This window comes from Oncorhynchus kisutch, linkage group LG17, assembly GCF_002021735.2.
Source record: "Oncorhynchus kisutch isolate 150728-3 linkage group LG17, Okis_V2, whole genome shotgun sequence".
NCBI lineage: Eukaryota > Metazoa > Chordata > Actinopteri > Salmoniformes > Salmonidae > Oncorhynchus > Oncorhynchus kisutch.
In genome coordinates, this window is record NC_034190.2 from 62,991,998 (window position 1) to 63,017,657 (window position 25,660).

The 25,660-nt window shown below is 40.6% G+C and overlaps 1 protein-coding gene across 1 annotated transcript in view; it reads left to right on the forward strand.

Moving 5' to 3' along the window:
• LOC109907018 (adherens junction-associated protein 1) overlaps positions 1 to 25,381 on the forward strand; it is a 79,358-nt gene extending 53,977 nt beyond the window's left edge. The window contains exons 3-6 of the mRNA XM_020504818.2: positions 16,367 to 16,454; positions 16,612 to 16,854; positions 17,893 to 18,024; positions 18,855 to 25,381. Of these exons, the coding sequence (XP_020360407.2) occupies positions 16,367 to 16,454; positions 16,612 to 16,854; positions 17,893 to 17,965 (404 nt within the window). The 3' untranslated portion in view covers positions 17,966 to 18,024; positions 18,855 to 25,381. The remainder of the gene's footprint in view (positions 1 to 16,366; positions 16,455 to 16,611; positions 16,855 to 17,892; positions 18,025 to 18,854) is intronic.
• The last annotated feature ends 279 nt before the right edge of the window (positions 25,382 to 25,660 follow it).

Below are 25,660 nucleotides of genomic sequence, written 5' to 3' on the forward strand. Positions count from 1 at the left end.
AAGTTATTACACCTGACTTTTGGCAGGGATTTGACGACAAGAAAAAGACAAGAAGTTTACAGTTTAAAGTCATTACGATAGAAAGCGATTTGTAGTCGTAAAATCCCAGCCAAAAGTCAGATGACCTAAGTGCTTCCAAATATGGAGTTGCAGGTTTGCCATATCTGTCATGTTTGTGCATATCTCTCCTATGTGTAAATCTTTATGCCAGTCATTTTACTTAAGGCCCTCGATTTACATATGCAAATCAAATGGTGTTTGTTTGTTAATAGTGAATTGCATTTGTGGATAGTGATTTACATTTGTGGATTGGTGATTTACATTTGCGAATTCATTTGACGTGATATTGATCCCATATTAAATGTTGTTACCGATTACTGTCCATTTGATGTACAAAGTAATGTGTGATTTTATGGTCTCTCCAAGTCTCTCCATGTCGCGAACACATGAGTTGACTGGCTATGCACATTAGATTTACCATTTAATGAAATCAACGAAGAGGCTCTGCTTCTTTAATGGACTATGCAGGTGGCAGTAAAACCAGAGTGAGGTTTAATGATGTATGACCTAGCACTATGTTAACTGACTTTTCCCATTGGGTAAATTTACATGAATGTCATACAATCACGTTCCCACTGCAGAGGGAAACCAAAGGGTCCGCTGGAATATATTGACCACTAAACTGTACAAGTGTTAAAACATCTCAAGACATTGTAGACTATGGACATTTGGCCAGATGTGGTAAATGCCAATACATAACTATACAGTAGGATGATGTCATTGAACATACAGTGCCTTCAGAAAGTATTCATACCCCTTGACTTGTTTCACATTTTGTTGTGTTACAGACTGAATTCAGAATGTATTAAATATTTGTTTTTCTCACCAATCTACACAGAATATCCCATAATCACAAAGTGAACACGTTTTTAGAAATGTTTGCACATTTATTGAAAATGAAATACACATCTCATTTACATATGTATTCACACCCCTGAGTCAATACATGTTAGAATCACCTTTGGCAGCAATTACAGCTGTGAGTGTTTCTGGGTAAGTCTCTAAGAGCTTTGACCACCTGGATTGTACGATATTTGCACATTATTATGTTTCAAATCATTCAAGCTCTGTCAAGTTGGTTGTTGATTATTGCTAGACAGCTATTTTCATGTCTTGCTATCGATTTTCAAGCTGATTGAAGTCTAAACTGTTACTCGGCCACTCAAGAACATTCAACGTCATCTTGGTAAGAAACTCCAGTGTATATTTGGCTTTGTGTTTTAGATTATTGTCCTGCTGAAAGATTCATTTGTCTCCCAGTGTCTGTTGGAATGCAGAGTGAACCATGTTTTCCTCTAGGATTTTGCCTGTGCTTAGCTCTATTCTGTTTAGTTTTATCTATAAGAATATTTTGAAGATAAATACACAACGCAGAGGATGAGAGGACGAGAGTACTAATGGTCAATAGGGAATTGTCAATGTAAATACTTGGTCTTCAGTTTAACACCTGTTTAGAATCTGTGGAATGTCAGTCCTGGACTCAGAACTCAGAACATGTGCCACGTGTTCATTGGTCTGTACATTGAGTCTGGAGCAGCATACTTATTATTGTTATTTGGCCATTGGCCCAGGTGCACTGCAAGGACTTCTGATTGGTCAACCCAAGGCTAGGGTGGGGGGTTATAAATGGCATCCTGTTCCTTTGTTCTGTGGAGAAAAGCTGAGGACAGGAGAGACTGAACATCTACCTCCCAGCATAACAGCTATGATTTTTCTCCCCCTGATTTGCTTTGGACTTCAACTGCTAACATATCCTAAAAAACTCCCAAATCCTTGCTGATGACAAGCATACCAATAACATGATGCAGTCACCACCATGCTTAAAAATATGAAGAGTGGTACTTAGTGATGTGTTGTGTTGGATTTGCCCAAACATAATGCTTTGTATTCAGGACATTAAGTTAATTTGTTTGCCACATTTTTAGCAGTTTTGATTTAGTGCCTTATTGCAAATAGGATGCATGTTTTAGAATATTTTCATTCAGTACAGGCTTACTTATTTTCTCTCTGTCATTTAGGTTAGTAAACACTCAGTGTTTTCCTATCACAGCCATTAAACTCTAACTGTTTTAAAGTCACCATTGGCATCCTGGTTAAATCCCTCAGTGGTTTCCTTCCTCTCCGGCAACTGAGTTAGGAAGGTCGCCTGTATCTTCACGGTGACTGGGTGTATTGATACACCATCCAAAGTGTAATTACATATTCAATGTATGCTTTTGTTATTTCCTTGCAGGCATTGGAAAACCTCCCTGGTCTTTGTGGTTGAATCTATGTTTGAAATTCACTGCTCCACTGAGGGACCTTACAGATAATTGAATGTACAGAGATGAGGTAATCATTCAAAAATAATGTTAAACACTATTATTGCACTAAGAGGGAGTCCATGCAACTTAATAGTGTATGTGACTTATTATGCACATTTAAACTCATTAACTTATCTAGGCTTGCCATATCATAAGGTTTGAATACTTATTGACTCAAGACATTTTAGCTTTTCATCTTTAACAACAACAATAACATCTCAAAAGACAATTCCACTTCGATATTATGGGGTACTGTGTGTAGACCAGTAACACACAATTTCAATTTAATCCATTTTACATTCAGGCTGTTACACAACAAAATGTTGAAAACGTTAATTGGTGTGAATACTTTCTGAAGGCACTATATGGCATATACGCCCCGTAGCACTCACTTCTGTCATCATGAAGTGCTTTGAGAGACTAGTCAAGGACCATATCACCTCCACCCTACCTGACACCCTAGACCGACTCCAATTTGCTTACCGCCCAAATAGGTCCACAAACGATGCAATCTCAATCACACTGCACACTGCCCTAACCCATCTGGACAAGAGGAATACCTATGTGAGAATGCTGTTCATCGACTACAGCTCGGCATTTAACACCATAGTGCCCTCCAAGCTCGTCATCAAGCTCGAGACTGTGCAACTGGGTACTGGACTTCCTGACGGGCCGCCCCCCAGGTGGTGAGGGTAGGCAACAACATCTCCACTCCGCTGATCCTCAACACTGGGGCCCCACAAGGGTGCGTTCTGAGCCCTCTCCTGTACTCCCTGTTCACCCACGACTGCGTGGCCACGCACGCCTCCAACTCAATCATCAAGTTTGCGGACGACACAACAGTGGTAGGCTTGATTACCAACAACGACGAGACGGCCTACAGGGAGGAGGTGAGGGCCCTCGGAGTGTGGTGTCAGGAAAATAACCTCACACTCAACGTCAACAAAACTAAGGAGATGATTGTGGACTTCAGGAAACAGCAGAGGGAACACCCCCCTATCCACATCGATGGAACAGTAGTGGAGAGGGTAGTAAGTTTTTAAGTTCCTCGGCGTACACATCACAGACAAACTGAATTGGTCCACCCACACAGACAGCATCGTGAAGAAGGCACAGCAGCGCCTCTTCAACCTCAGGAGGCTGAAGAAATTCGGCTTGTCACCAAAAGCACTCACAAACTTCTACAGATGCACAATCGAGAGCATACTGTCGGGCTGTATCACCGCCTGCTACGGCAACTGCTCCGCCCACAACCGTAAGGCTCTCCAGAGGGTAGTGAGGTCTGCACAACGCATCACCGGGGGAAACTACCTGCCCCCCAGGACACCTACACCACCCGATGTCACAGGAAGGCCATAAAGATCATCAAGGACAACAACCACCCGAGCGACTGCCTGTTCACCCCGCTATCATCCAGAAGGCGAGGTCAGTGAAAACAGGTGCATCAAAACTGGGACCGAGAGACTGAAAAACAGCTTCTATCTCAAGGCCATCAGACTGTTAAACAGCCACCACTAACATTGAGTGGCTGCTGCCAACACACTGACTCAACTTCAGCCACTTTAATAATGGGAATTGATGGGAAATTATGTAAAATATATCACTAGCCACTTTAAACAATGCTACCTAACATAATGTTTACATACCCTACATTATTCATCTCATATGTATATGTATATACTGTACTCTATATCATCTACTGTATCTTTATGTAATACATGTATCACTAGCCACTTTAACTATGCCACTTTGTTTACATACTCATCTCATATGTATATACTGCACTCAATACCATCTACTGTATCTTTCCTATGCCGCTCTGTACCATCACTCATTCATATATCTTTATGTACATATTATTTATCCCCTTACACTTGTGTCTATAAGGTAGTAGTTTTGGAATTGTTAGCTAGATTACTTGTTGGTTATTACTGCATTGTCGGAACTAGAAGCACAAGCATTTCGCTACACTCGCATTAACATCTGCTAACCATGTGTATGTGACAAATACAATTTGATTTGATTTGATTTAGTGAAATGGGAAACTGCCATACTTCTACAGTAGACTATATCTTAACTTTTAGCTTTGACCCAGTGGTACAGATGTTTCAATTCATATGAACCCAGCCCCATCCAGACCTACTCAGGTGGATTTTCTCAGACTGTGCAGAACACGCACTCATGACTCCATTCTATGTGCACCAAAGTTACAATCTGTTTGTCTGAAGTGCCTTTTGAAAGTCTAACACTGTAAGATCGTATTTTTTTGCCATGTAGGCAATAGAATAAGCTTTCAAATGATGCACACCTGACCCATATTGCAATTTATAATGGTATGTTTTTGGATTACGTAAACAACAACAGTAATTGTGTGTTCGTGGGGATGCAGGGCTGTGTTCGAAACAAAAGACTACCAGCATGCTTATGTTACTCAATGGCAAATCTAGGAGAGCTCAAAAAAGTACCTTATAATTGAAGAGTGTATGTTCTAAGTTTAGGTTTAAAACAAATAACAACTGTCCATTTTTCCTGGTGGATCAGAAAAAGAGTGTCCTTGATTTGGTTAACACCACATAGTACTGTGGTTCGTCCTTTACAAGTTGCAGCTTACTGCAGCACAGCTTGCATGGTGCCGCTAGTTAGAGCTAGTTTGACCACCAGAGGGGATCTTTGAGAAGCATTTAATTGCCTTCAATAGTGGCTGTACAAGATCATTTAGGAGCTTTTTTTGTAACAACATAGTATATGGGACTGATTTTAAGAAATTGTGCTTAATTATTATGATTAATATTGTTGTTTCTATTCCAAGAAAAATGAAAAACCCTCAGGGTTTCTGTTAGGATGAAAGGATGAGGCTACAATACTAAGAGCATAACATTTCCACACCCTAATTGTAGTCTAACCAATACCCAAACGGAGATCCAGTGAAAATAAAAAATCTCATAGATTTATCAAGACCAGTCCCCATGCTTGTCTCAGAGCAGCGTGAAAAGGTGCTAAAATAGTTGACCACAGCGAGTAGGCTATTACTTCAATATGCTCTTTAAATTAATAAGTCCTACACCACTTTTAACAGCACATTAATGAACACTAGTGAGACTCATGTCGCCTACGGTAGGCCTACAGTATATCAGAATATTTTTTGTTCAATGACGTGACCGCCAATAATTACATATGGGCCTCGCCGTGGCGGCCGGCACGGGTATAAAATCTGTAGCAAAGCATCTTGCACTGTGATGCAGTGTCTTAGACCGTTGCGCCGATCAGGAGGGCTATTGTAATACTGTACATGGTGTCCAGGTCAAGATAACCAAAACATGTCTTTATTAAAGTATATCATAAAGAATGTTGGTACTTATTTATTTTGATCCAAGCCATGAATGAGTGAGTTACTCAGCTTTATGTAGGTGCCGGGCTATATGACTGTGCCATCAACTTGATAATATATAACGCTATTTTGTAGGTTATTTTGTTTAAAAAAAAAACAGAAGTGAGAGATTGTGATCTGAATAAAGGACATTATAATATTTGTAAAGGCCAAAACATTTATTTCTGTTTTTAGAGAGAGAGAAACGCTGGGCCAATTGTGCATAATAATAATAATAATAATACTTTTTGTTGTATTATTTGTTTTGTCTTTTCTGGTGGATTATACTGAAATTGCAACCATTCACGGCCGGTTGTGACACAGCCAACCTAACTAAGAAATTGAAAAAAGAAACTGTCAAATGCGTTTATTTTCAGCTAAATTAACATGTGTAAATATTTGCATGAACATAACAAGATTCAACAACTGAGACACAAACTAAACAAGTTCCACAGACATGTGACTAACAGAAAAGGAATTATGTGTCCCTGAGCAAAGGGGGAGGGGGGGTCAAAATCAAAAGTAAAAGTCAGTATCTGGTGTGGCTACCAGCAGCATTAAGTACTGCAGTGCATCTCCTCCTCATGGACTGCACCAGATTTGCCAGTTCTAGCTGTGAGATGTTACCCCACTCTTCCACCAAGGCACCTGCAAGTCCCCAGACATTTCTGGAGGGAATGGCCCTAGCACTCACCCTCCAATCCAACAGGTCCCAGATGTGCTCAATGGGATTGAGATCCGGGCTCTTTGCTGGCCATGGCAGAACACTGACATTCCTGTCTTGCAGGAAATCACGCACAGAACGAGCAGTATGGCTGGTGGAATTGTCAAGCTGGAGGGTCATGTAAGGATGAGCCTGCAGGAAGGGTACCACGTGAGGGAGGAGGATGTCTTCCTTGTAACGCACAGCGTTGAGATTGCCTGCAATGACAACAATCTCAGTCCAATGATGCCCCAGACCATGACGAACCCTCCACCTCCAAATCAATCCCGCTCCAGAGTACAGGCCTCAGTGTAATGCTCATGCCTTCAACGATAAACGCAAATCCAACCATCACTCCTGGTGGGACAAAAACGCAACTCGTCAGTGAAGAGTACTTTTTCCCAGTCCTGTCTGGTCTAGCGACAGTGGGTTTGTGCCCATAGGCAATGTTTTTGCCAGTGATGTGTGGTGAGGACCTGCCTTACAACAGGAATTACAAGCCCTCTGTCAAGCTTCTCTCAGCCTATTGCAGACAGTCTGAGCACTGATGGAGGGATTGTGCGTTCCTGGTGTAACTTGGGAAGTTGTTGTTGCCATCCTGTACCTGTCCTGCAGGTGTGATGTTCGGCTGTACTGATCCTGTGCAGGTGTTGTTACATGTGGTCTGCCACTGCGGGGACGATCAGCTGTCCGTCTCCCTGTAGCGCTGTCTTAGGCGTCTCACAGTACAGACATTACAATTTATTGCCCTGGCCACATCTGCAGTCCTCATGCCTCCTTGCAGCATGTCTAAGGCACGTTCACGCAGATGAGCAGGGACCCTGGGGATATTTCCTTTGGTGTTTTTCAGTCAGTAGAAAGGCTTCTTTAGTGCCCTAAGTTTTCATAACTGTGACCTTAATTGCCTACCGTCTGTAAGCTTTTAGTGTCATAACAACCATTGCATGTTAATTAATTGTTTCTAGTTCATTGAACAAGCATAGGAAACCAAGTTTAAACCCTTTAAAATGAAGATCTGTGAAGTTATTTGAATTTTTACTAATTATCTTTGAAAGTCAGGGTCTGAAAAAGGGACGTTTCTTTTTTTGATGAGTTTATAATTCTAAATGAATAATAATAATAATAATAATCGCTTTGTTTAACAAATAACAATATTTTGGATATTATTTGGTTTTCAAATAACGTAAAATTAGCAAGAAAAAGGACATTCTTGAACGTGGTGAGAATTTCTAAATAAAGACAGTTTGTTATTTCGAATGATTCTGTTTTTAGTGGGAGAGAAACCAAAAACCTACAGTCATCTCATGGGTCTCCCAGTCAAGGCCAGCACAGATATTTAACCAGCATCTGTAGCAACATAGCTTGCACTGTGATGCAGTGTCTTAGACCGGCACTCAGGCACTGTACAACGTGACTGGTCGGGAGTAGGCTACAGAACTACAGTAAGAGCAAAAATAATCCTAACATTTCCACACCCTGATTGTAGTCTAAGTTTCTCTTAGAATAAAAACCTTAGTGTAACAACAGTTTAGTAAGTAATACTGATGTCGTGTGTAAAAACAGTTTTAGTAAGTAATACTGAAGTCGTGCACAATTATCAGTTTCTATTTAGGTATATGTCACCCATTCATTGTCAGTTAGAGACACAGTAGCGCCATGGGACCCAAAAGCATAATCAGTGCTCTATCTCCCCCTAGCGCTGGTCTGGAGCAATGAAGTAGTGACGCAGGGTACCGTACTAAACCACAAGTCCCGCAGCATAATCTTAAAACTTTTTGTGGAGCAACCACTGTAATTTGTTCCTGAATATATACTGCAAATCAGTTTCACAAAAAACGTCTAACAATTTTCTGGCTCATGAATAGCTATGACTAAGGTCACTTTCTTCGTGATTCTGGCATATTTATCAGCATGTTCCACATTTTTGCCTAATCACACATGGTTCCCAACCCATATCTCCACAGATGGCCAGGTTTGGAGTCAGTTTGTGTACACCAGTAAGGCAGCAGATTTCTCGGATTCAAACATTGTTACAATTAGTACGCACTTTGGATCCTCATACCCAGCAGCATAGTCCATCACCGGACACACACAGGATTTATACAGCTGAGTATAAGCACATTAACCAAGATCCTTACATAGGTAGATTCTGCAGGCTCTAATGATCTAATGCCATCTTCCAAGGTCATGTGTTCATCCAGAGTGAAACCAAGGTATTTATAGAGCACAATGTAGAATAATGGGGTTGTGCCCAAAAAATAGTTGTGTGCACTTCTCTGCACTCCCTTCTTTATGAAATGATCAATCTGGGTCTTCTCTTGATTTAACGCTAGTCTCCATTTATTACACCATCAATTAACAATATTCAACATATTCTGGAGGTCATCTTCGGTCTCTGCAAGGAGAACTATGTCAGCAGCATACAACAAGATGGAATATATCCGCAACTTCAACACCAAGTTTAGCATGTTTGATTTGTTGGGCTAAATCATTAACATGTTGTGGAAATAAAGCGGGTGAGGGTGCGTCTCCCTGCTTTACACAGTGAAAAGTTGGAAATCAGCCAGTCCTTAGGTCATTGGCACTGGTCACTTTAATAATGTTTACATATTGTTTTACCCACTTCATATGTATATACTGTATTCTGGCTCTGTATCTATTCCTGTAGACACCTTTACTGTTCATATACTGTCTATATCTATACACACAATCATATACATGCACTGTATATATTTACATTCCAGGCTCTGACAATGCTCATTCTAATAGTTATATATTTCGCATTATTTTGGGGATTTGCATGTATTGTTTTGTATTATTAGGTATTACTGCATTGTTGGGGCTAGGAAAATAAGCATTTTGCTACACCCGCAAAAACATCTGCAAAATACAGTTGAAGTCGGAAGTTTACATACACCTTGGCCAAATACATTTAAACTCAGTTTTTCACAATTCCTGATATTTAATCCTAGTTAGAATTCCCTGTCTGAGATCAGTTAGGATCACCACTTTATTTTAAGAATGTGACATGTAGAGAGAGAGAGAATGAGAGAATGATTTATTTCAGCTTTAATTTATTTCATCGCATTCTCAGTGGGTCAGAATTTACACACACTCAATTACTATTTGGTAGCATTGCCTTTAAATTGTTAAACTTGGGTCAAACAATTTGGGTAGCCTTCCACAAGCTTCCCACAATAAATTGGGAGAATTTTGACCCATTCCTCCTGACAGTGCTGGTGGAACGGAGTCAGGTTTGTAGGCCTCCTTGCTCACACACGCTTTTTCAGTTCTGCCCACAAATGTTCTATAGGATTGAGGTCAGGGCTTGTGATGGCCACTCCAATACCTTTACTTTTTTGTCCTTAAGCCATTTTGCCACAACTTTGGAAGTATTCTTGGGGTCATTGTCCATTTGGAAGACCCATTTGCGACCAAGCTTTAACTTCCTGACTGATGTCTTGAGATATTGATTCAATATATCCACATAATTTTCCGCCCTCATGATGCCATCTATTTTGTGAAGTGCACCAGTCCCTCCCGCAGCAAAGCACCCCCACAACATGATGCTACCACCCCCTGTGCTTCACGGTTGGGATGATGTTCTTCGGCTTGCAAGCCTCCTCCTTTTTCATCCACACATAACGATTGTCATGATGGACAAACAGTTATAATTTTGTTTCATCAGACCAGAGGACATTACTCCAAAAAGTATGATCTTTGTCCCCATGTGCAGTTGCAAACCGTAGTCTGTTTTTTTATGGTGGTTTTGGAGCATTGGCTTCTTCCTTGCTGAGCGGCCTTTCAGGTTATATCGATATAGGACTCATTTTACTGTGGATATAGATACTTTTGTACCTGTTTCCTCCAGTATCTTCACAAGGTCATTTGCTGTTGTTCTGGGATTGATTTGCACATTTAGCACCAAAGTATGTTCATCTCTAGGAGACAGAACGCGTCTCCTACCTGAGCGGTATGACGGCTGTGTGGTTCCATGGTGTTTATACTTGCGTACTATTGTTTGTACAGATGAACGTGGTACCTTCAGGCGTTTGGAATTTGCTCCCAAGGATGAACCAGACTTGTGGAGGTCTACAATTGTGGGGTCTTAGCTGATTTCTTTCAATTTTCCCATGATGTCAAGCAAAGAGGCACTGCTTGAAGGTAGGTCTGGAACTACATCCACAGGTACACCTCCAATTGACTTGAAATGATGTCAATTAGCCTATCAGAAGCTTCTAAAGCCATTACATCATTTTCTGGACATTTCCAAGCTGTTTAAAGGCACAGTCAACTTAGTGGATGTAAACATCTGACCCACTGGAGTTGTGATACAGTGAATTATAAGTGAAATAATCTGTCTGTCAACAATTGTTGGAAAAGTTACTTGTGTCATGCACAAAGTAGATGTCCTAACCGACTTGCCAAAACTATAGTTTGTTAACAAGAAATTGGTTGAGTGGTTGAACAATTCGTTTTACTGACTCCAACCTAAGTGTTTGTAAACTTCCTACTTCAACTGTAAGTGTACGTAACCAATATAATTTAAATAGATTAAATGTAATATCAGTGAAGCACCTAGGTGCCCAGCAACAAGCTCTGACAATTTTGTGTTTTTGCCTTTTTCTGATCATTATTCTTTAGTGATCCTGTGGCCCACTGTGGGAAGTAGATTTAAGCCTCCAGATGCTGGCTGATTGTTCCCGGTGATGTTGTGCTAGCTCCGCTCAGCTCTCTCAAAGCCGCGCAGATGGAGCTGTCAGCTTCATTATGGATATGAGATGATTAAAACTGCCGTCCATCCTCCTGGCTGATCGCTCAAGTCTCCTTATCGCGTTCTGAAGTCGAGAGGTAAAACGAGGCAGTGGAGTCAATAAGTAAAAATGAAATCCCACCAAAAATGTGGTGAATGCATCGAAAATGTATAGAACCTGCTGCAGCTGCTAATTCAGGTCTTGTTATCACACTCTGAAGAGGTGAGGTGAAAAGAACAGTCAGTTAAATAAGCAAGTCCAGAATCCACCCGAAGCACATATAAAATGCACGTTAAGTACAGTACTCGAGTGCTGCAGTTAGGTATCTATATTTAAAGAGGTGTGCAAATTTGGCAAACGCCACGCCACCAATGCTACATTGTGACCTCTGAGAGCCTTGTAGAGGTGTAGGCTACAATAGAGTGAGAGGCTCTTCAGGCAGAAAGAGAGAAACTTTCCCCACTGGTTACCATGGCAATCTAATAATCTCACCATTACTCTATATTTACTCTCGATAAGCTGGGTAAAAATGAATTTTCTTCCCGAGCGTTAAATCTGGACTTAAATGCTGATGCCCGGTGACAGCCATGCAGAGTCGAGCCTTCTGATTTATAGAAACTCGGCCAAGAAGAGATGAAGAGTAGCCAGAATGAACAGATGCTGTTTTACTTCATGTTTCCAATGCACAGCTCTTTCATGGCTGACATTTCCTCTGAGAGGAAAAGGTGCACTATTGGCAAGCGACCATTTAAAAAAATCTTTTGTTGTTTCTGTATTGGCTAGCTAGACTCCAACACCTTATTCATCCAAACAGGTCAGAAGATAGCAAATTGTTCCTTTACCCAATGTCAACTAGAAATATGAGGTGTTGGTGTACCTATTTTAGAATGCAATCTCTAACGTCATTTGTTTGTTTTACACAAATTCAGACAGCATGAAGAAACATCAATATCAAGTCAGATAATTGAGTGGGGAGGATATGCCAGGGATTAAGGTTGAATACATCACACTCATAAAACTTTCTCGCTGTTATGTAGTCCCACTTGTTGGTGGCAATACCCTTTCTGTACTGAAAAGGTGACTGCCTATACAAAGCATTGATTCAATTAAGAAATAGTTCTGTCAAAATGGACCACAAACTGTAAGTAGAATAATTTTGGTCATAAAGTCAGCCTCATCTTAAAGTTTGAAACATCCGTGCATCACAACAGGTAAATTAAGTTTAGGTGTTAATTTGACAATGTTCATTTGCCAACTAACATGGGGTGAACAGCTGCAGTGATTGCTCTCTATCCAATAGCATAGAGAGTGAGACAGACCTGCCCAGCAGCTCTGACTTTGTTTAGATAAGACAAAACATTGCAAATTATTTTACTTGAGAAATACTGCACCAAAACCTTAATTAGATGTCAAATTGCGCAACTAAAACATCCTTGGCAAAACCATAAAAACAAACCACAGATTTCTTGAGTTATCTTAGATTAATTCTGCGTAGAATCGGTCAGGAAACACACCTCCAAGACTGAAATCTTGTTTTTCTAATGAGCAACTGAAAGACACACGTGCCAATCATTGTGTTCAGTGGCTCTTTAACACTAGAAGAAGTATTTCATAGCCAATTGTCCCCAAATGAAGTACAGGAATGCATGACAACTGCATAACAAAATCAGCGGAACTTGAGCAAGAGTCTGACCAAATCTCCTCGACTGTTAAAGTTTGCTATCTAGAGTGATTGAATTATGCAATGCTGCCTTTGACATTGGGAGAAAAGGTGTGTGGAATAATTGGCTCTGATCTCGCGCTCTCTCACTCTCTTTCTGTCTCTCTCTCTGTCTCTCTCTCTCTCTGTCTCTCTCTCTCTCTCTCTCTCTCTCTCTCTCTGTCTCTCTCTCTCTCTGTCTCTCTCTCTCTCTCTCTGTCTCTCTCTCTCTCTCTCTCTCTCTCTCTCTCTCTCTCTCTCTCTCTCTCTCTTCAGAAGCACCCTCTCTTCTTCTGTAAGTGTTTTAGATTGCTCGGTGACTCAGTGGAAATCAGGTCAGATTGACACTTTGACACCAGCGTTAATTGGCAATTGTGAGCCATCAGCAGGCTTCGACAGAAGGTTTCCCCTGCCCCATCTCTCCCATCCCTCCCCGCTCAGGTACCACGTTTGGGAGGATGGATTGGAGAGGGGCCACGGGGAAGAGCGGAGGGGATAGGGGGGTTAAGTCTCACTGCATGTCAACCCTCACACTCTCCAGGAAGTTTAATGCATTATAAATGAGGGACAGATTCCGTGCATTTGCAATGGGTGGGAGGAAGGGAGGGCTGGCTTGCTCTCGACAACATATCCATTCACAAATGAGGGCTATTCCCACATTTTTCATGCTGCTAGCGGACGTAGGCTGTACAGAGGCATTAGGCCTTAATGCTCAATGGCCATTTAGAATGATTGCCTTATAGCTTCAAATAACTCCTTGCTTAGAAACTGAGTTCCACATATTTTTCCTTTGCTCGGCAATGCTTTTGTTATTGAGGCCATTTTGGGAGGACAAACCCACTCAAAAGCAGTTCCCGCACAAATGGTCTGATAACAGTTTAAAATCAATGCCCACAAGCAATTCAAATAGCCAGGCTATGAAATTGAAAAAGGGTCAATAGTCCCCTGTGATGGGAAGCTAAGCCAATGTCCATTTATAGGGGAGAACACCGTTTCTGGTTCAAAAGTGGATGGCTTCATTACTAAATGCACTGTTTGCTTCTGGTACCATTTTCAGCTTGACGTCAGTGTTCCATTTCATTTTCAAGGTTGGCAGTATGTTTTTTGTTGTTGTTGCCAATTAAGAGCTATAGTGCTGCTAGATTTTTATCAACTGGCTGTGGAGTTTTGCCACAGGCTTTTATCCACTACTGTTTAATTAACTGGATGTGCATACACATAGGTACTGTAAAGTATATATGTATGTTAAGGTCAATGTGTTTGATAAACTATTTACATCTGTTGCTGATATTATATTCTATTGTTCCCCTACTGGGCTGGGCTAGGTAGTCTTTAATAAAGGCAGATAGTGAGATTTTCTTAAAACGCCATGCTTGTCAATGGCATGTTCATCAAACTGTCAAGGCCATGAAGGTGCAAACCTAATTTATTTCTCTCCAGGAGCCTTGGTGTGCCCCAAACTCTGCTGACACAGGGGTCAGTAGCTCTTTCTGTCCATCTCTTATTCTCTCTCTTTCCCATTCTCACACCCCCTCTCTTTGTCTGGCACTGATTCTTCCAAACAAAACCTAACCCAGCACCTCTAAAGCAAGGTGACTGCTAAAGGTGATTTTTCAGCCTCACTGCTAGAGCACAATGAGTTTGAGCTAGCAGGACCAATTCTTTCAGTTCTGGACAGGGATAGAGAATCATCTGGACTGTCTCCCGGTTGTGTCAGTGGAATCATTATCTGACATTATCTTGTCTTGTTAATGCACTGCACCTAAAAGTAGGTTATAATGAGACCTAAGACTGTATTTGTATGGCCAGGGCTTCAGCCTGATATGAATTTGGTATAAGCTGGAAATCTCTGCAAGAGAAGCCTTTCATGCCGGCATGAATGTAAAACGAAACAATTCTCTATGGAGACGTGGACTATCGATCCATGATCTATTATCCATGAACTTGGACAGGTGTTCATTTATTACTCCACACGTTCAACTTAAGCCTTGATGTCTGCCAGGAAGGGAGGCATGGGAGTGAGCAAGAGAGAAAGATGCAAATGACTGCCAGATAAGTTAATGTGTCTTTGCTGCAGAGGGACTGATTGCAGCGAAGGAAGGGAGGCATTCCTGAGACAGCCAGAGAAATCATTAATCCAAGGTTGACCTGGCTGCTTTGTGCCCTGCCCACAGAAGTTTTTTATCCAAGGGAATGTATATGCACAATGAGGGAGCTAGCATTTTACAATGACTGAGTGGCCGCTCCTTTTGAGCTATCCCGAAGACTAACTAGACTGAATCAGCAGACAATCACCTGGCTGATGAGGGTTTGGATGTATGGGCCCGCAAGGACGTCTTCATCATGAACAACTTGGCGTTCTGCTGCATGTGGCCCACTCATTGCTGGTGAATTGTCCCCCACCCGCTTCCCAACCCCACACCACCTCATCATACTGTATGTCGGCCATAGAGAGAAATCTGTGGTGCTGACATGTACTGCGTCTGTGTCTGTAGATTACCTTATTCCTCCTAAACTGAGGGATCAGCACCTTGCATGGTTCTCCAGGGTTTAAGTAAAACAATACAGTGTTTTGTAGTTCAGTCATACGGAATTATTAGAACCAGCGAAACATCTGGAAGTCCGCATTTGTTTTTCGGCGTTGTGCAAAAGCAAGGCTGCGATTGGTGGATGGAGACTCATGGTTGGAGGTTTGTGTCACAATAAGCAGAGAGGGGGCACCACTGTGAACCATGTTATATGTCCTGTAGAAATGTGCAAATGTTTTTGTTTGTTCTTATTAGCGCCTTGATACACATGAATTGGTATTGTGGCGGATGTTTTTTCAAAATTCTAAATATGTTACAGGATCCTAGGCTTATTATATTTTTTACAAAAACTTCTGTAATTGGAGAAAGTAACGGGAAAGTAATGCTGCTTTGAAAGTTGATGACCCCAATTTTGAGTTGGAACATAGCTAACCCAAAATATGAACTTAAAAACTGTCTGGGTTCATCAAAAACAGCTTAGGCATGGATAACATGTACATTTGTATTTGAACTGAACTATTGGTTATTTTGAGGTAAAGACTTTGAGATTACGTTTTGACAAGTGAAAAGTATTAGTGCTTTGAATTCACTTTGAATCAGGGAAGAGTTAAGAAACTCAAAGTGAGGTTTAAGGTTCCCACCAGTTCAGGAGAAGTTGTAAAAATGTTGTACAAAAATAGATAACTCATCTAATATGCAAGTGGTTGGCTTTGATTAAATACTTTATAGATCTGTTAAATAATGAAGAGAGAATGATCAATGCCTTCACAGATATCTTCCTCCGACCTTGAGGAGATTGCCCTTGGTGTTATGTGGAGCGCATATGGTTATTCAAAAACATCCTTAAAATGTTACTAGTTTTCTGTAACATGGCAAATTACTACCAGCCTTTAAAACCGTTCCATTCGTGACTAAGCTCTTCTTTGTGTTTTGTGTCCTTCTTTCTTTGCAGGTCTGGCAGTTCACCAGATTATTACAATCACTGTGTCTCTCATTATGGTCATTGCAGCCTTGATAACTACACTTGTCCTTAAAAACTGGTAGGAAAGATTCCTTTACTTTGCAATTACTTCCTGACACACACACAACACATCACTTTTGAAAGTTTCAATTAAGCTTTTACGAGAGCCACTCATCCACAGTGGTACAAGGTATGATTTTATGTTTGTTTCTTGTCTTTGGTACGTGTTTTTGTAGCTGTGTACAGTCGGGGAATGGCCGTCACAGTAGCCATCAGCGGAAGATCCACCAGCAGGAGGAGAGCTGTCAGAACCTGACCGACTTCACCCCTGCCCGCGTGCCCAACAAAGTGGACATCTTCACCGCCTACAACGACAGCCTGCAGTGCTCGCGCGAGTGTGTGCGCACCGCCGTGCCCGTCTACACAGACGAGATGATCCAGCAGACCCCTATATACAAGACCACCTATAACGGAAATAGGTACACCGGCTTTAAATCGCTCTCAGCGCTGCTTCCTTCTCACTTTTGGGTTGGTTATTATGAGCAGTGCTGGGGTCGTTACTCAAAAAAGCAAATATATTACCTGTAACTCGTTACTTCTTTCAACAATAACAAATTACTTTACTTATTACTCCCTGGGAAAAGTAAAAAGTTACCCCCCAAAATGTTGCGCATCCTCACACAATTCTAAACGTTACATAGGCCCTATACACCAACACAAGTAGCCTAATAATGAGCAACACAAAAAAGAGGGGTATAGGGCAGTATTTCTGCTACATATCCAGCTACAAGCTTGTTTAGCTCTCACAGCCTGTCCTCCTCAAAACAAGCTTGATTGTTTGGATGAGGTAGGCCTATAGTCATCTTCAGCAGGAGTGGTCAGCAGGAGTGGTCAGGCCTTGGGGTTCTTTCGCTATGAATTTTGTTGGCGTGTTGCTTTTGAAGGTGCTTCAAGAGATTGGAGGTTGCGTTTCTAGCAGTGAAAAAGTGTTTCTCTCCTGGGCACAGTTTACATTTTACAGTTATATTCTTGTCATTTTGTCATCCTACCAAATCAAAATATTGGGAGTACTTCCATGCTGAGAAACAATGTTTTAAATGGCACTTTTCAACTAAAACGGTCAGTACTGTAGTAGGGCATGCATGCGTGAACAGGAACTTGGTGAGAGGACGACAGAATAATCATCACATATAATAACTATAATAGGAATAGGATACCTACTGTATCTTTGATCAATAACTGTAATATTGTTTCTCAAATTGGTACAGTACTACGTTATATTACTCGTTACCGCAAAAAGTTATAGTATTAATGTAACGCATTACCACCAACACTGATTATGAGTCGGGACAGGAGTTTCACCTGGTATAATCACATATTTCGGAAAAAGTCCTTGCCCTAAATGGTGTAAATCCTCTTTTTGTAAGTGGTATTGTTTTCCTTGCAAAGTACCTCTATACAGTGTCTCCTGGACTCAGGTTCTCATTATCTTTGTGTCTCAATCCTTTGTCCTACAGACCTTCTCCCACTGAAAGGCAGCTGATTCCTGTGGCCTTTGTGTCAGAGAAGTGGTTCGAGATCTCCTGCTGACTATCTGAAGCCTTTTTTACATCACGTCGATGGAACAAACTTCCTGAATTTATGCTCTGGTGAGAACTATGTCACTTTCCCCTCCGCAAATCCTTTCCCGAGCCTTCCCAACCTTGATCACTGTGGTGTTAGTGTCCCAGTTTGGGAATAGAAGGGAAATGGCATATGGTTGTTATTTCGGCATGGATTTTTCATAAACTGCCCTGGAAAATTGTATTTAATGGCAAGATCACCAAAGGTCATTCATTAGCAATTATAATCCAATTATGTTTGATTCATGCCCTTCAACAACCTAGCCTTTATGAAAAATATTACGCATTTATGGGGTTGCGGCCCTCATTCAGGCGGCCAGTGTAATATTGTTTAAATGTTTTGTTATGGGAAAGGAGAACTTTCCCTTGACTTTCCTGTATTTTTTATGCATCACCGATAAGCTGGACTGCCTCCATTTGAAATTCCAAGCGTGAAAGTTAAACACATGCACTGGGCTAGTGTGTGGCTAAAAGCCCAGGGGGCCACACGTCTGTTATTGACCCAGCTTTGAAAAGGAATAGAACGACTGCAGGAACAGTAGCAGGAGGAAGAGGGCCAAGACCATCGTCTGTACAGACATTGGTCTCAGTCAGAGAAAGAACTAAAACGCCCCAGCACTGCAGACTTAAAGACCATGGAGAGCCGTTGTAGTTAGATGGGCATAAACAATGTTATTGCAATGTAGATGCACATTGTGACATGGTACTTACAACTGGCAGTTACGCAACATACTGTAGGTTATTTACTGTGTTCAATGTTGAGTTTGACACATGCTTATTTTGCTTTAACTACTGCTATTGGTTTTCTACAGCTCTTCTGACAATTGATTTACTAATGTCAAGATTTTTCTCCACAGGATCCTTTGGTAAACTTTTCCAACCAAGATAAAGAAGCGACTCAAAACGACACAGATGAAGATATTTATTTTTCTATAAATGATGACAAACCAAGCAGCCATACCGCTGCCACTCTATACTATTTTCCAGAGACCTGTGTTAATTTAGATATCTAGTTAGAGTTAATATATAACTACATTACTGGATGTGCCAGAGAAGACCATCTACGTCAGCGTCACCTTGAAGGGGACTAGGTTTCTTGGAGAGCTAGGAGACTTGGAGGATCTGCTCTCAGTGGAAAAAGCTGAGCTGTATTACTGAACAATGTGCCAATTACGCCACTATGTGCCATAATCTGTACAGAACAACAATTCATGGACAACTAAAGACAGTGCTATATTAACCTTGTATCAAACATATTCTTTTTAAAGAAAAATGAAGAAAAAAAGATGTTTAAAGTATTTGAATATGTTTTCTGAAATAGTCCAAAAAATCTATATTATATGAAGCACTAATCATTGAGGGCAAGGGGGAAAGAAAAGAAAACGGTAAATGCTTTAGTCAACACCTACATTTAATGCATTGTTACTATGTCCCATTTTAAAACCAGAGTAGTCTGTCTATTTTTATATATACGCAAAGAGGTCAGTCAGTCAGAACCCAAACAGTAGAATTCCATGCCACATGATGTTTGGACAGCGGAACGCCATTAACAGTCCAATCAGAGATCGAATCCAAGCCCAGATTATTTTCCCTTTCGCTATGTCCTTTTTGTCAGAGGTTTTGGATTGTGCTAACTACATAAAAAAAGGGCTCTATGGCTGTCGAACATTGCATACCCTATGTCCTGTTGTGTTCAGTTCTATCTGAATTTGAATAGCTAAAGCAAACAGAGAGGATTAGCAGTATGTTTACATATGTACTGACTCAGGTCAGTGTCCAATACACAAGTCTTCATTTCATTTTCCATCCCAAGCATTATTCACAAGGGATAAGACATGATGAGTTACTTTGAGTGGTGGTAGGATATGAGCGGTACCACACAAGGGTGGAATTTAGAATTAACTTGTAAGAATAGAATTATTCTAACTCAACAATTACAGTAAGTGAGAAATATTGAATATCTCATCTTAACTATATGAATAGTTAGTGTTTACCACTGTTTCCCAGTGTCTTAAAACAACCAAGGGTCAGATTTATCAAACAATGCTCCTAAGGCCACTAATAAGTGTGATTTCTGTGTATTATTGGGGGAATCACAATACCTTTTTGTGTTGCATTTATCAAGCACATCCTAATTGGAATTATAATTTGAATTATCATATTATCATCAAACACCTTTACAAATGGTGCCCTGTGTGAGAAGTATTTACATTCAGGAGTAGTATTTTTCAATACCATAATCTCTGAAATACATGCAAATCAAGAAATGGAAATGAACAGGACATCTGAATAAAAATGGTAAAGTATTCCTCCAAATTAGCTGTATATCTTGTGCTGTGAATGCAGACACAACTATTTTTAATAATGTTCCTCCCTAAAGCTCACTTATATGAAGGAATACACTATCTCTCTTTCATGTCAAGAGCAGTACAGTGAAAAACAACCATGTTCTTTCCTGGTTCCTGAGGGTTGCTCATAGATGCGATTTTGTTGAACATCAGCCTCGTCTTAACCTCCAGCATCATTAATGAGATGTGGAACTAGGGGGATTAGGAGCAGCCAATCAGAGTCTAGAAGACTGGGCCACATGTAATACATTAATTAATTGATTAGTTCATACAATTCCACTATTAGTGAGTCAGGACACTTGAACATAACACAAAACATTTCATTACGCTAGTGGGTAGGTAGAAAGCACAAAAAAGAACAACACGTGATTGCAATTATTCGGTGTCGACAGCAATATGTACATATCTAAAGATAAGACTGGATTCTTGTCCGGATGTGGGCTGATATCTGCACTTACTCAATGAGATGGACAAGATTCAGGCTTCAGCTATTCTGTTTCCAGAGCTCAAGGTAGAGGTGGACCCATAGTACAGATCCTAAATCACAAGCTTATGTAACTGGAGGGGTAAAGAACTGACCTTGGATCTGTGGCTGTGGTGCAACTGTGACTCCTAGTACACCACTCTCACAGCAAAACACCATGAACGACCTTGCCAATTCATCCAAACATGTACGCTGAGACCATGTTGCGTCAACATAACATATATTTTTTGAACAAAAAGTGTTATCTTGATAGTCAGAGGGTTACTAAACTGTATATTATACATGTGTAAATGTATTTTCTATATATTTACTTCTATTTGTGTACAGGTATGTTCTATTTTTAAAGACCTGTCTCTTTTTGGGAAAGGTTTGGCTAGGTCGGGATAGTGTCTTTGTTTACATGTGAACTGCCGTATTTCTTTCACAACACAAAATAACCTTGTGCCAAGCTTCCTACCTGCACTTTCAAGCAGTACCTGTATTATATATTTGGCTAATCAATACAATACTTAAATAGACACTGCAATATTTCACATACTGAAAAAGTTGTTAGAAGTAACAAAGCTAGGGAGAGAAGGTCTTTTGATTGTATAATATGATGAGATCGGCGTGCTGATGCTTGGGGTTTGGTTGGTAGAAGATGCGCAATTATCAAATGCTGACAACCATTTTCATATGAAATCTATTTGCTTCTGGAAATATGATTTAGTCATGGTGAAAAGGGGAAGTAATGTAAACCCAAGAATAATTGTTATGAGAGAAAGTTAGACTGAGTTAATTATTTGTTCATTTTTGCTGTAATATTTAAAACTACATGTAACCACTCTAGAGACCAAGACATATGTGTCAGTTTTCTCTTTAAAGGCAGGGAAAACTATTAGGCCAATGAACTTGTACTATTTAGCATGAGTTGAAACCACAGATAAATGATCAGAAAGAAGTACAGTAGTAAAGAGAACAAAGAATAAGGGTTCAGAGTTTTTAGGGTAAATATTTCACTCCCCTTTGCATTTGCAGAGAACAAGTACATGGATTTTTATGTTTTGGTTATGCTGGTACTGAAATGTATCGGGTATGTACTTATTATGTCTTTCTTTCATATGATGATGACAAACACCACCAATGTTTTGCAACAAAATTCTCCACCTTCATGAACATCTTCATGATCAGATTTTTAGATAGCATGATTGTTTAAAGCCAGCTACATACTACACCATTTTTACCTCAATATTCTAAAGGAAGTTTGGAACATCATAGGAATAACAAGGGCACAATTTCTTTAATGTGAAAGGTTTCCTCGAGTGCTGTCTACAAGCCTCATATGTTCGAATATCCTCCCAAGCATTGTCCCCAACGTGCATTTCTTAAATTTCTAATATACTTTCAAATTGTTACATATGAAAGTGTTGTCTTGAAATACACTACATGACCAAAAGCATGTGGACACCTGCTCATTGAACATCTCATTACAAAATCATTGGCATTAATATTGAGTTTTTCCCCCCTTTGCTGCTATAACCTCCACTCCACTGGGAATGGTTTCCACTAGATGTTGTAACATTGCTGCGGGGACTTCCTTCCATTCAGCCACAAGAGCATTAGTGAGGTCGGGCACTGTGGTTGGGCGATTAGGCCTGGCTCACAGTAGGCATTCCAATTCATCCCAAAGGTGGTCGATGGGATTGTGGTCAGGGCTCTGTGCAGGCCAGTCAACTTATTCCACACCGATCTTGACAAACTATTTCCGTATGGACCTCGCTTTGTGAATGGGGGCATTGTCATGCTGAAACAGGAAAGGGCCTTCCCCAAACTGTTGTCACAAAGTTGTAAGCACAGAATCGTCTAGAATGTCATTGTATACTGTAGCATTATTCCTCATCCACCAAACTTTACAGTTGGCACTATGCTTTGGAGTAGGTAGCAATTTCCTGGCATCCGCCAAACCAAGATTCGTCTGTCGGACTGCCAGATGGTGAAGCGTGATTCACCACCCCAGAGAACGCATTTCTACTGCTGCACAGTCCAATGGCGGTGAGCTTTACACCACTCCAGCCGACGCTTGGCATTGCGCATGGTGATCTTAGGCTTGTGTGTGGCTGCTCGGCCATGGAAAACCAGTTCATGAAGCTCCCGACAAACAGTTATTGTGCTGATGTTGCTTCTAGAGGCACTTTGGAACTCGTAGTGAGTGTTACAACCGAGGACAGATGATTTTTACACCCTACGTGCTTCAGCACTCAGTGGTCCTATTCTGTGAGTTTGTCTGGCCTATCACTTACCACTTCACGGATGAGCCGTTGTTGCTCCTAGATGTTTCTCCTTCACAAGAACAGCACTTACAGTTGACCGGGGCAAATTTGATGAACTGACTTGTTGAAAAGGTGGCATCCTATGACGGTGCCACGTTGAAAGTCACGAGGTCTTCAGTACGGGCTAATCTGCTGCCAATGTTTGTGGAGACTCCATGGATGTTGGCTCCATTTTATACCCCTGTCAACAATGAGTGTGGCTGAAATAGCCGATACCCCTGTCAACAACGAGTGTGGCTGAAATAGCCGAAACCACTAATTTGAAGGAATGGCAAAGTAAATGGCAAAGTAAATGTAACTTGACATAAGCAACTCACAGTTGCTTCTCTCAGTTCCCTCAGTTCAGTTCATCCCTCAGTGTAAAATATCAGTGCCAACAACAGCACCCATGCTTCTCTGTAGATAATGTGGACGTAACAGAGCTATTCTTTATTATATCTGCTGATTTTACAGTTAGCCCATAGTGGTTGAGGCAGTTCAATTGACTGTGAAGATGACTAATGGAGTTGCAGTAAGATCAGAGAAATATGAGACTGAACAACTTTTGTGAGCAAACAAATATCTACATAAGAGACAGACTGTATGTCCTCTAGCTGTCTCTTCAGTGATCCTTGACACTTATAGTACAGCATGTCCCCAATGTGTCACCTATGAGACAAACAAAATGTCAAGGAATGAAAGGACGCAGTCGGTGCCAGCAAGAGGAAAGGTGTCACACATATTGTGCTGTATTTTGCTTCATGTTAATACTACAGTTAATAATCAGTCATATTGATTCCAACCTTTTGACATATTCAGAACGTCAATTCCATGTTTGCCTGACATCTTACTGGCCCAATCTTTTTTTATCTATGAGATAGGATCCAGAACTTGAATGATCAATCTGTTTTGAGTCTTAGTCTAATCACAGGCCAGGGGGTTCAGGCTTAAGGTATTTCAATATGGCACTATACTGTTAGGGAACATATTATTATAATGAACATTGTGAGTAGCCTAGCAACGACTGATTGATAGCACTAGAATTAATCTGGCCAGAGGCTAATTACGGTACAGGGGGATACTGATACTCCTTGTTGTTCTGAAATACTTAAGAGAAAGGGGATAAATGCGTGATGTTTGGATTGTTTTTGGGTGCATATTTTTGCTTTACACAGGGTCGTTCATTCTCAAACTGCTTTCCTCATCATGTTTTTCTGACTTTACATATTGTGCGCTTAAACTGTGTCTAAAGAGGAGGACTCCAATTCTCCTTGCGGGATCATGTTTTTATTTTTCTATTCAAAATAGCTATTGTACTGATATAATCACCAGTGTTTGTCAACAGTGTTAATGACTTGAACTATGATTTAATGACGTCACCATTTCCTATATGGCCATTTTGGGGCAAGCAGAGTCTGGTTGCATTAAACACATTTGCCTATGAGCATAGCTATATGCCACAGCACAAAATAGGGCCTCAGACTGACACTCAGTATGATGCCTTGAACATGGAGTGTATATTGATCTGGACTGGTTTAACATTGATATTTGAGATAGCACAGCTCAATCGATATATGGTTATCACTGGACAGGTCGTCAGATTGGAACAGAGTCAGCCGTGACAGTGAGGCATTGCCTCAGCATTGCCTTGTCACTCTCTCAGAGCAGATGAAGCCAAACCGATATATGTCTGAGAGATATTGGTAAGATGTTTGTTCAGGTATTGAAATAATTCGCAAAGCTAAATGGTAGACAAACAAATATGTCTGACTGAGATGACATCTTTTTCTTTCTGGTGTTTCACACAGGTGCACACAACAGTTTGTTCAGCAACACAATCACAAGACTCCATACTACTACTACACAGAACCTGACTGAAGTCTTGTTGTTGCCATAGAAATGAAACATTTGTACTTTGTGACTCTTAAACCTTTTATATTTGTGTTAAATATATCAATGAGTAAATCTGTTACTTTTATATATGATCTATCTATGACTGTAGTACACACAAACACACACAGAAGGACTGTATAAACAGTCAATTTCTGTGTCAGCTAAATGTTGTATAATTTTATTTTGTGTCTTATGGATCACATCTCTTTTTGTAGGTATTGGTAATGTTTAAATTTACAGGTGATTTTGATTTGGTTACTATTGTACTTCTAAGCTCTGTATTTGCAAGCACTGTAAATGCGATACTCATCGGATTCGTCCTCTGTACATTTAGTACTCTGATGTTCCTATAAATAAAATGTAAAACAACACAGACTGTCTGTCTAAATTCATGCTGGGGAGTTTGTCGAATAACACAAATAAACTATTTGAATATGAGGAGTACCCACATACATTTGAGCTCATTTCCTCCCATATCGCTCTCAAACAAAATGTCTAAGCAAAGCACCCAGGGGGGGTTGTCTCTCCCCCTAGTTACCCTGAAGTTTGCTGTTCCTGCTTGCCTGACTACTTGACTGCCTGCCTGATTCACAGTAAAAGGCAACAAAAAAATAAGAGAATTTAATAAAATCACACGTACATATAACTCA